General features: G+C 43.8%; 1 protein-coding gene across 1 annotated transcript in view; it reads left to right on the plus strand.

Moving 5' to 3' along the window:
- Dmrt1 (doublesex and mab-3 related transcription factor 1) overlaps positions 1 to 12,311 on the plus strand; it is a 117,344-nt gene that overhangs the window by 59,550 nt on the left and 45,483 nt on the right. The window contains exon 4 of the mRNA XM_004637217.2: positions 11,801 to 11,945. Coding sequence (XP_004637274.1) covers positions 11,801 to 11,945 — 145 coding nt within the window. The remainder of the gene's footprint in view (positions 1 to 11,800; positions 11,946 to 12,311) is intronic.

Raw genomic sequence — 12,311 nt, forward strand, 5'->3', positions numbered from 1 at the left:
CCTCCTCCTTCCTTCTTCCTTCTTCTTCTCCTTCTCTTCCTTCTCCTCCTCCTTTCTCTTCCTCTTCCCCCCTCCCCATCTTTCCCCTCCCCTTTCCCTTCCCCCTCCCCTCCCTCGCTCTCTCCCTTTTTTTGCCATTTCCATTTTTGATGAGCTTATCCTGGGAGTATGAATCTAGAGCATGCATGTCAAAATGTGAGGGCTGGAACTTCCTTCTCTTCCGTGTGTGTGTGTGTGTGTGTGTGTGTGTGTGTGTGTGTGTGTCTTTCTTTGACAGAGGAAGTGTAGGATCTTGATTTGTTTTTTCAAACATTTAAATTTGGGCTGGGGAGATAGCTCAGAAGCCTAAGTAGTATCTGCCTGGCAAGCACAAGGTCCTGAGTTTGATCCCCAGTACCCCCCAAAAAAATTAAATTTGAAAAGTTGAAAAATTTCAGAACAAATTTTTCTTTCATTATCAAACAAAAGGTTTATGTACTTAGAATAATTTTTGAAGAATGTAATAAGAAGGGTGTCTTTGTTGGGTCATTTGGTAGTCAGTTAAGAGGTGGGTTTGGGGTGAATGCCCACGAGGTAAAGGGGAAAGGGCAAGCCAGGGGTGCTTGTGCCAGGCCCTTTTCACCTAAGTTTCTCTCTCCTAGTTGAACAGGTCCCATCAGGATTGCCAGCCACTGTGTGGGTGAGGAAACCAGTGTGGGGAGTTGACTGGGATCACTTGCCAGTCTTAGAAAATGGCCAGGGGGAGCTGGGGACCAGCCGGCCTCTGCCTGACTGCAGAGGACACCTTCCTTCCGGGCTGCCTCTGCCTTGCCTTCCTTGTGGGCTGAGCACACGGCTTGTCTTCTTTGTATGAAGCCTGGGAGTCGTGGAGGATCACTAAGCATGTTGACTCTCAAGTACCTCTGTGAGCGCGCACGCACATACACACACACACACACACACACACACACACACACACACTCCTGTGTACTCTGCAGAAACGTGATTTGATCATTCTTGTGTTGTTTGCATTACACTGAGGTGGCCTCTTTTGTGATGGTCTTGGAGCAAGAGGGTCTCATGCTACCCACGTGCTGGGTGTGCCCGCCATGGCCATCAGCCTGCACTGGGCTCCTCAGTCAGCTTGGGGAAGGGACATGAGGTCTGTGTTCTTGCACTGGAGGGGTGGCCCCGACAGGCTCCCCTCACCCTCCAGACAGTCTGTCATGCTCAGTCCTCATATGACGCCCGTCATGCTGCTGATTTATGCTGAAAGTATCCTAATGTTTCTGACAGCTCATGTGTGACATGAATAGAATCCATATTTCTTAGAGCCGCTAATCAAGTGGCTTATTTCCCGATCGTGCTGATAGGGCCATCTCTCTTGGTGTCTCAGCAGTGGAGATTCTGATGGCAAGATATTGTTTCTGGGTCACTAGCTTTGTCTAAAACAGGAGGTTGGAACAGAGTAGCAAAGGTTAATTAAATTTGTCCATCAAGGTAGGAACAGATGTGGATGCCTCTGCTGTTTTTAGTTCTAAGATTCAAGTTTCTGAATGTATGGTTAGGGGCTCCTTGTCCTTTTCAGACTCAGTTCCCCCAAGTTTCTTATTTGTTCCAGAAATAGAAAATAAATGCAGATTTGTTAAAAACCAAAGGCACTGAGTGGTTCTTTATAATGAGCAGATATTTTTATTAAAATTAGTCAAGTGATTTGGCTCACTAGAGGGACTTCTAGGCGGCTTGCTTTGAGTTCTGCCTCCTCTACTGGATGCTTTCGGGAACCAAGTTAGCTGATCTTTCTGAGCAGTTTCTCCCTAGTTGGGTAATTTTGTAATCACCTCTGGGATAATAAGACAAGTCTCCACCTGGGATCTCTCAATAAGTGGTCATTTTCTTTCTTTTTTTTTTTGCGGAACCTGGGATTGAACTCAGACCCTTGCGCTTGCCAGGGAAGCGCTTATTCCACTGAGCCATCTCCCTGGCCCAAATTTTTTTTTTTTTTTTGTGGAACCTAGGATTGAACTCAGACCCTAATGGAATAAGGATTTTTTTTTTTGTTCCTCGAATGCCTTTAGGGCACTTTTGGCCAGCGGGAGAGTTGTGAGGTTCGAACTCCAGCAACCTGAGGCTGACAGCTTCATGGAAGCAGCCACTTAAAGGCCTGAGCTAGGGCCAGGCCTCCAAGTGGTCATTTTCTTCTGAAAATTTTTTTTTTTTGAAATTTCTTTACCTCTGTATTCACTAACCAATATTTTCTCAGGAAAATTAAGAATGTGATTAAGCCCTTTCCACTTACTTTAGGAGTTTCTATATTGTGTTTTCAGAGATTTGACATATGAGGGGGAGTGGAGAGTCCCATGTCAGTATAATAAGTAACCAGATTTTTAAATGACTTTTTAATGTCCTCTCCTCCTTTTTTACTAAAGCTGTTTCCTGTTTTTTACATAAATGATACTTGCATTTATATTTGCCTGTCATGAATTCTGTTGAGAAGCCAGAATCTGAGTTTTAGATTGTGAATCAGGGACTGGAAGATTCTACATAGGCTTGTAAAGTGAGGAAGGCCCTGAGCTAGTCCAGCCCGAGACTCTTTAGACTGATCAGCTTCTCCCTCTCTGAAATGCATCAGAATCTTTCAAGTTCAAAGGAAAGTGAACAGTTAACGTATTGGGCAGGGGCAGGCCAGATAGCTCAGCGGACTAAAGTGCCTGCTTAGGCAGATGCAGGGACTGGGGTTCGATCCCTGGTATGCCATGCCGGCCTCACCCCCGGGACGCGCAAAGATGGGGCTGAGATTGGGTGTGGTGGTGTGCACCTGTAATCCCAGCATTTGGGAGGCTGAAAACAGGAGGATCACCACAAGTCCGATCTGTATAGGGAGACCCTGTAGACCTTGTAGGCCCTGTACTGAATACCATAAATAAATAAATAAAGTATCAGACATTTTTGTACTAAGTACTCTTTTTTTCAGGGTACTCATTTTCCTCTACCCAATTTACACATCAGTTTTTTTTTCAGACATTTTATAAGGCTGCGACTCACACAAGAGACTGGTCCCGTTTGTGTTTGTGTACACATACACATGAAAAATGCACAGCTCCATGAGACAGGTCCTACTCATCATGCATTCGTGTGGTGACGTCTCGTGTTTTTGATTCCTTCTATTCCATATCCTATCATTCTTTCTCATAATTTTATTGATGCATATTACTTATATAGCTTAATAGATTTTATTTGGCAGATTTCTGCATATGGATAACCTACTTAGATCATTTTTATGCCTGTCACCCCCACTTCCTTTCCCCCCCTCCCTCTTGTTTTCTCTGATAGTCTCTCCTTTCATTTTCATGGCATCTCTCTCCTTTTTCATTTGTTTTAGAGTCCACCTGTGAAGGAAAACACTGTGTTCATTTTTCTTGAGTCAGGGTATTGCTATATTCACCAGACTTGTCTCCAGCTCCTGGATTTAGGTGATCCTCCTACCTCATCCTCCCAAGCACTGGGACTACCGGTGTATGCCACCACAATTCAATTTAATACTGTTTTTAAAAAGCACATGCTGAATGCACACTGAATCATTTCAGGACACTGTTAGGACTATAAGGAGGAGCGGTTCTTCATTTGTCTACAAGAAGTAAATTGTTCTGTGATTAGCCACGGAGGCAAGTGGCAAAAGCAAGTGAGCAGAATAGTTTAAAACATCCATGGGGAGGGGTTAAAATGTAGTCATCTTAATTGCCTTTTTGATGAAGACAAGCACTTTTGACCATCAGCAGCTCCAAGTGTAGTCCGAATGTTCTGTGTGGTGCCTGCTGCTTAAAGTTTATCCAGGCCTGGTGGGACTCTGTTTCCTGCTCTCTCCGGGATTTCTAGTGAGTGGGGATGGCTCGCTTCAGATATTCATGGCCAGTTTACTTCTGTATCACCAGGTTATACTTGTTTATTTTTCAGTGGTATATTTTATGAGTATTCTGAATTTTTATTTTCATCTAGTGTGCTATTAATCCAGACTTGAAATTTAGCTCTTTACCTCTACTTTTTCTTGAAAATCCATATCCACCCCAATTTTTCTTGTTTGCTTTTGTATGTGTGACAGACTTTGGGAAACTTGGGTTTATGGGACAGGATTAAAAATACGGCAACTGTTTAAATAATTATTGCACTAAAAGACACACTGTCTTTAGTCCCTCTCAGAACACCTCCCCCTACACACGCACTTTTAGCACACTTATCTCTGTCATCATTCTTGCCTCTTTCTGCAGCAGCTTTGGAAGACGTCCTACGTTGGTATCATCAGTTGTGCTGTTGTGGCTGCCTCGATATCTTGAATGAATTGAAAATGTTTGTCTTCCGTGGTTATTTGACTTGGGGGGGAGCCAAAGTCCATGGTGCCAGATCCAATGAATAAAGTGGGTCAAGGTGTGCTGTAGTGCTTTTACAGGTCACCTTTCTGACGGGTGACACTGGGCAGCAGGATTCGTCGTGTTGTCAACTCACACCTCATGCAGACACTCCAAAAGACTTCCAGAACTGCTTCAAAACATGGCAAGAACAGTGCGATTTGAAACCGGGGGGCAATATTTTGAGGTGAATTAAAGGCAATGTATCTTTTTTTGGGGGCGGTACAGGGTCACACTACGCAGCTTGGACTCATGAGCCTTCTGTTTTCAGCCCCGGCCCTGGCACTGGGATTACAAGTGTGTGCTACCACGCCCAGTCTTAGCAGCTGGCTCAGCATGTCCAGGCTCAGCATGTCCATGTCGGGCTGGGGCTGGGGCTGGTGTGGCAGTGTATCTTTTACTATGATACATTTCTTTTCTTTCTTTCTTTTTTTTTTTCTTTTTTTTTTGTTTTGTTTTGTTTTGCAGAACCAGGGAGTGAACTTAGGCCCTTGCACCTGCCAGGGAAGCGCTTATTCTGCTGAGCCATCTCCCCGGCCCCCTACATTGTTAAATGTAAACATTTACTGTATATTTTGATCATCCATTGTTCAACTTAGAAAAGCTTTAGATGTACCACTTTTTAATTCTTTGCTCTCTGCTACACAGCCTGAGCATTTCTTTCTCTCCTTTTCTTCTCCTTTCCTTCCCTCCACCTGCTGGGGGAACAGCAACTTTCCCACATGTAAACAAGCCCTACTTAGGTTTTTAGCATCCAAGTGTAGCTTGCCCAGCCTTCCTTCAGACAAGAAGTGGTCCCCTGCTCTGAATCCCTCATAGGGACTTGGTCCTTCTGTGTCCTTTTCTCTTCTTCCCTATTGGGCATCCCTAGCCTGACCACCTGGGGGAGCAAGAGGTTGGCACCGTGCGGGAAGGTAACAAAATTAGAAGAGAGAATACTAAACTCTAGAGGCCAGGATGGCAAAGAAAGTAGAGACGCAGCGGTTGCCTGCGCGGGCGCCTGCCTGGGCCCCGTGGCTCAGCGCTCGGCCCTGGGTGCGTCAGTAGTCTCTGAAATGTGTGCATCGTAGCACTCACTTTTAGACTATGTAGTAAGAATAATTACTTCCAGCCAGGGCTTGTGAAGTGCTAGAGGACGAACGACATTGGGTGTTCAGTGAATGTTCTGATGGGGAACCGAGCTGGCCCAGGTACGGTCTGTGGGCTAGGCCAGCTCCTGTTGGGGTGAGGATCTCATTTCATTCTTTCTTTTTTTTTTCTCTCTCTCTCTGGCAGAACCGGGTATTGAACTCAGATCCTTGCGCTTGCCAGGGAAACACTTACTCCACTGAGCCATCTCCCAGGCCTGAGGATCTCATTTCAGGTGGTTTGTACAGAGGCTGTGGTTAAAACCAAAGAAATCATTTAATGAAGGTGGAAGTTAGCACCAGCCTTCTCTTTTCAGTGTCATTTGGAGACCTGAAATTCCAGCCTGTGAAGAATTCTGCTTCTGTTTAGAAAAGGCTTCAGATTAGAAAACCAGAGGTTCACCCAAAATGTGGCCTTTTCAGTTGAAAAGACTGTCAGCTACCTGTACGTGCCCCGGGAAGCTTTGGCCCTGCACAAGAAATCTTCTCGGGAAGCTAGGTCCCCCGTCTCTTACCTTGACACCAGTTTAACATAGCCACATTTAATAGACTGCAGCATCATTTGGTCTTCAGGAATCCCTTTTAGCCAGTCACCTGGAAAAGGCAGTCAATTCCATGCAAGATTGAAATGTCTACATGAGGTACTACTAGAGAATTAGCGAATACTATTTAGAAAAAGTTTGAAGAAGAAATGAAGCCACAGCTTTGTATATTTTGCTGGTGTATTATTGTTATTATAAAATAGGGTGACTAAGGGGTAGGAAAGCAAGCCTGTGCTTCATAGTCCTTGGAGTGCTCTTCTCAGTTTTTGGTTTTTTTTTTTTTTCAATATTCTCAGCAGTTTAACAAAACAAAACCCCAGGCTCTTTGACTTCAAATTTCTGGAGTTAGTAGTACAGCATCTGTGTTTAGCCAGGCCAGCTCCTGTCGCTGGGCCCACTGTCCCAGAGGCTGGGGTGGTTAAGACAACAAAGCGTGCCTCTTCCTTGCCAGCTTCCACGCAGTGGCAGTGACAGCTATCAGAATTCCCTATCATCTTTGGTTTTTAGGTTTTACTTGGTTTGTTTATTTGCTTAAAGGAATAAAAAATAAAATCTTGGAAAAAAACAAAGTAGTATTATACAAAGGAAGAAAGTATTTCTGAAGAATAGCTGAACAGCGGCCGGGGAGATGGCTCAGTAGAATAAGCAAGGGCCTGAGTTCAATCCCTGGTTCTGCCGGAAAAAAAAAAAAGAATAGCTGAACAAAATATTAAACCAACAGGTATATATTATTTTAGGTGGTATTAAAAAAGATGCAAAAAAGAAGGCTTGGGAAAAGACAAAATAAAATTGATTTTTTAAAAAGAAATTGTTTTTTTAAAGAGCACAAAATAGTATTAAAACAGAAAAATTGTAAATGATACAGAATTTCACTTAATGAAATAATATGAATTTCAGGGCTGACCAAATAGCTCAGTGGATTAAAGAGCCTGCAAGGAGGTGCAGGGACCGGGGGTTCAATCTCCTGGCTTGCAGGGCCGGTCCCACCCTGGGGGGTGAGCTGATTCAGACTGGGTGTGGTGGTGTGTGCCTGTAATCCCAGCACTTGGGAGGCTGTACATAGGAGAATTACTATGAGTGGATGTAGTAGTGAGGCCCTGAACACCCAGTAGACCCTCCCCTAAAATTTAAAATAAAAATGAATTTCACAATATTTACTGCAATGCATAGTGTTATCTTCCAGCTAGTTGTTCATATTACCAGATATATGCATGCAAAACTGGAAGAAGAAAGAAAAAAATGAAGAAGTATATAAGAAATTAAGATGAGAAAAAAGGCAAATAATTGACAAAAGGAGACAAAACAAACAGATCTTTAACTACTTTCCATGGACCAGCAGAAGTCCACAGTACAGCTGTCCAAACCATCCTGCTTACATATATAGATATATCTCTTTCCCCTACTCCCTCTCCTATCCTTCTCCTCAACTCAGTAATTCCTTCTATCACTAGAGAAGTTTCTTTAAAGTAGGTCTTTCCCCAGCTCCTGTTTGTCCTTGTGAACAAATATGCGCGCGTGCACGCGCACACACACACACACACACACACACACACACATTGCTGGTATTTTGGTGCCTAGGGAAGTGTGTAAAATAAGCAGTGATCACAAAATGTATATTGACTGAAGAAATTATTTTACACATTTGTGATCCTATGCCATGAGTTATATTACCTTTTGTATTGTGTTCCTTTGTTTCCACAATGACATCTATTCCCAAAGTCTTTTTCTTTATGCTTCAAAAAGCACACTTTCCATAGACTAATTGTTTGTTCTTTTTCTCTTAATTTCTTATACACTTCTGCCTTTTTTTTTTCTTCCAATTGTTGGAAGACAATAGTATACTTGACATCAAATACTGTGCAATTCATATTATTTTGTTAAGTGAAATTTTGTATCACTTGTAATTTTTCTGTTTGAATACTATAAAAAATAAAAAAATTAAAAATAAACAAAAAGTACCCTTAAAAAAAAGAATAGCTGAACAGCTCTCTGATTTGTTGACACCTCTACCCTGGGTGGAACCGTGCTGGAGGTGAGGGGCCGAGGCAGTGGGGATGTGAGGTCAGCGCAGGGCTTCTCAGCCTTGGTACTGGGGAGCTGTTGTCGGGATCAGTCTTCGTTGTGCGGAGCGTGCTCCCGCATAGCAGCCTCCTGCCTTTATTAGTTGCCAGCCTACCAGTAGCACACCCTTCCCCTGAGCTGTGGCAATGCAGAATGTCTCCAGACAATGTCTCCAGACACCCAAAGTGTTGTGGCTGCTCACACTTTTTTTTTGGTACTGGGGATCGAACTTGGGACCTTGTGCTTGCCAGGCAGGCGCTTATGCCACTGAGCTATGTCCTGCTGCTCACACATGTTGAGCTACTGGTTTCGGTAAAACAAGCAATTCCAGAGATTTTATTACTTCCTCATGTTGTCTAAGCCAAATGTGGCAGGGCTGTGTGATATTTTAAGTGAGAAAGGACCAGGAAGTGCCCTGGAGCTTAAAAAAATCTCACTTTGTCAGTCTTTTTTTAACTTCCTGTGTTGGAGAAACTCTTCAGACTACCTTTCCTTACCCGTAGGCTCTCGTGTGAACACTTCCTTGTGGATTATTATTGGAGCTGGCTGTAGCTGAAGTGATTGATGACCGCAATAAGTTCATGTTTTTAATAACCTCAAAAGAAGCCTGACCATCTGTATCTTTTTTATCTTTTGCTGGAAGTCTTTTGTAACTCAGTGTTCCTGGGTATTCATTGGGGAAGTTAAGTACAAGTAGCCCAATTCCTGCTTCCAAATAAATCTTGGTATTTGATGCTTTCTAAAAACAGAAAAAGAATGAAGGTGGAAAACGAAAATATGCATGTATTTGAAATTGTGTTTATTTTCTAATAAGCTTTTGTTAGAGTGCTACCATTTATATCAATTATTGGCAGCACTTGAAGAGTCTTTTTGGCATACTTGACCTTTTGTGTTCTGTAGTTAACATAGCAGATCTGTACTTCTGACGTGCGTGGAGCTATGTCATTGGCTTTAGAGTACTGTTCCCAGGTGCGGTGACACTAGAATTACCTGAGGAGTTCTGTGAAGATCCACGACACAGGACACATCTCAGACCAACTGAACCAGATTTACTGGAGATAAGCCCATGCCTGAGTCCTTGGATCCCCCTTTGCTTTATTGCAGTAGAAGCTGGAAGCTGAGAACCAGTGTATGTTTGCATAAAGTTTTATTGGAACACAGCCATGACCATTCAGTTGCCAGTTGCCAAGAGATCTATGGCTTGCAAAGCCTAAAATATTTATTCTTTGACCCTTTGTAGAGAAAACTATGCTGATCTTGCTGTGGAGTCACAGCAAACGTTTGTCAAACATTCTGAAAAGTTTTGTATGTACTTTCTTAGCAAAAAAAAGAAAAAAAAATGTGTTTTTGCAGAGCCTATAGGCTCAATTCTTGTGTTTTCTTGTACATAGGAAAAGTTAAAAAACCTTTTCCTTGAAGAACTGACTTGCAAGTCTTGCCACACCTGAGGAAGAATAGCTCAGCGCTGGGGTGGTGGGGGGCTGTTGTCTGTATTAGGGCACTTGGACTTAACACCCTGCCCCTTGGCTACTAACCCAGTGCTCGCTCCTGGAAGACTGCATAAGGGTCCTGAGGGCAGTCTCTGGAGGTAGAGCTGTCTGTGTGCAGAGTGAGCTGGAGCTTGTTATGGCCACTGTGGCACTCACACATGGCAGCTGTCCCTGAAAAAATTCTTTGAACCCTGACAAATTTTTCAGATTAAAAAAAAAAGTTAATGAAAATGGAATTTTGCTATTTACATAGCTTCCACCCCTTGGAATCTGAAGGTTGTAATGCTAACAAGCTGTTTTTTAGCTGGTCCTCCTTTGGTCATGGACTCTTAAGTATGAGAGAAAAGATCAAATTTTTAGCTTCTTGTCACCAGAACAGTCTGGGAACCAAAAGAACCAGCCTCTCTGGGGAGCTTGTCAGGTTGTTAGGCTTACTGCGTCTGCCATTTGTGTGCCCCGGGGGACACTGGGAAGTGCTGGTGTAATTGATAACTGGGTGCTGCTCTGCGTGGTAAACTGCTACTATTGATTACTCTCCCTGCTAATCATGTCATGGCTCCCTAGTGGACCTCCGGCCTGGGCTCTCTCAGGAGGGTAGGTGCCAGTTCTTTCCCTCTGGCTATTTTCCAAGTACAGCTCGCTTGACCTCTTGTTTAGTAACGATTTATGTGATGATAGAAAATGAGAAAAGGGAAGGGGTACTTGCCCCGGAAGACCTCACTTGAGAGGAAATTATCACATGTAATAGAGTTGTCTTTGGTTTGCTGTGGGGCAGGAGTGCACCCCTCACAGCACAAATTTGAGCTGGGAAGATCAAAAACAAATCCTCAAAAGTGCCATGGGAATCAGAGATTTCTTTTCCACCAACCAGTGCCATAGTATTCAAAGTGCACGTGGGCTAGGGTTATTTGGACAGTTGTCTCCTCATAAAAAATATTAAGAAAACCTGGTACCTAATTTCCCTGCCAGGTTCTGGCTAGTCTAGTTAGTAGAGTCTTCTGTCTTTGTCAAGTGGTTCTGTCAAGCTCATACTATTTCATCAAGTAGCATTCTAAATATTTGATTGGAAAGCATGATTTTGAAATTATTTTTTAGTTTTGATCACAATTGATTTATTTTGGACATTGCCTTTGAAGGACTTTTTCTTTTTTCTATTTTTTTGGTGGAACCGGGGATTGAACTCAGACCCTTGTGCTTGCCAGGGAAGTGCTTATTCCACTGAGCCATTTCCTTGGCCCCTGAAGAACTTTTCTTTAGGTCAATGCAATCCACAAGGTTGAGGATAGAAGCGGTAGAGCACTTGCCTAGCATGCACAAGGCTTTGGTTTCTATCCCTGTACTGAGAAGAGCAAGTGAAATCCATCCAAATTTAACTGTTAAAAGGTACTATAAATAATTGAAGTCCAGGGTTGGGGAGATAGCACGGTAGTTTAAGTGCCTGCCTGGCAAGCGCAAGGACCCGGGTTCAATTCCTGGTACCTCATGCCATGCTGGTCCCAGGCTGAGCTGGCCACTGAAACGGTGCCTGGTGGCACACACTTGTAATCCCAGGATTGGGGAAGCTGAGACAGGAGGATCACTGTGAATCTGAATTGTGTAACAAGATGCTGTACCAAAATGATAATCTAATAATAATTGAAGTCCAGCTCTGTTCTTGCTATGAGGATACATTTAGGAGTTGAATGCTTAATATCTATATCAGCAGGGTCTACGCAGGAAAATATTTGAAATACTTGTCGAAATAGTCCTTTCAAACCCATCAGAAGATCTGGGAAATCCAAAGTAGGTGGACCAGGGAGATAGCTCAGTAGAGTAAGTGCTTGCCCGGCAAGTGCAAAGTCCTGAGTTCAGTCCCAGGTTCTGCCAAAAAAACAAAAGTCAGTGGCCCCTTCTGAGCCACCAGGTTAGATCTCCTGAGCTTTGGATGACAGATCAGGAAGCTGTGCACAACTGCTTCTTACATGAGAGCTGCCTCGGGTCCCAAAGGCGGGTCTGGCTTCCAGAGACTGCCAGCCCACTCGGCGCTCCTGTTAAGTGAGTAGCATTAGCAGGAGGGAATTTAGGGATCCCCTCAAGAGTATCCCAGAATAGAAAAGACAAACGTGCACCATTGTTCTGGTTTTATTTTTTGGGGGGGAGGTAATGATTATAAAAATGCAGCTTTGATCTCAGTGCGTTGCTACTGTTTTCTTTCACAGATGAAGAACCCGGAGAACCGCCACGCCATGAGTTCCCAGTACAGGATGCATTCTTACTACGGGCCGCCCTCCTACCTGGGCCAGAGCGTGTCCCAGATCTTCACCTTTGAGGAGGGCCCATCTTATGCGGAACCAAAAGCAAGCGGTAGGTGTCTGTGTACAGACTGCCTTGTGGTGGGAGGGGCGGCCTGTCCCACACTCAGTCGTGCCAGTCACCAGCCCTGTCGGACTGCTTGTTGGAAAGTCTGTTGTATGTAAAACTTAGACAAATAGAAGATTCTCTGTTGTTGTTTGTGTGTGTAAATGCATGCTGTGTGTGTGTGTGTGTGTGTGTGTGTGTGTGTTAGTGGGGACGCTACACAGGTGCCCTCCCATTGAGCTAGGACAGGGCTAAACTGCCAAGGTTGGGCTTGAATTTAGGATCCTTCCGCCTCAACTTCCTGAGTAAATAGGATTGTGAACATATACCAGGCTTAATTCTTAGGACTTTTTTCTTTTATGGATGACTGCT

The sequence above is a fragment of the Octodon degus genome, unplaced genomic scaffold (assembly GCF_000260255.1).
Source record: "Octodon degus isolate 3935 unplaced genomic scaffold, OctDeg1.0 scaffold00087, whole genome shotgun sequence".
Taxonomy (NCBI): domain Eukaryota; kingdom Metazoa; phylum Chordata; class Mammalia; order Rodentia; family Octodontidae; genus Octodon; species Octodon degus.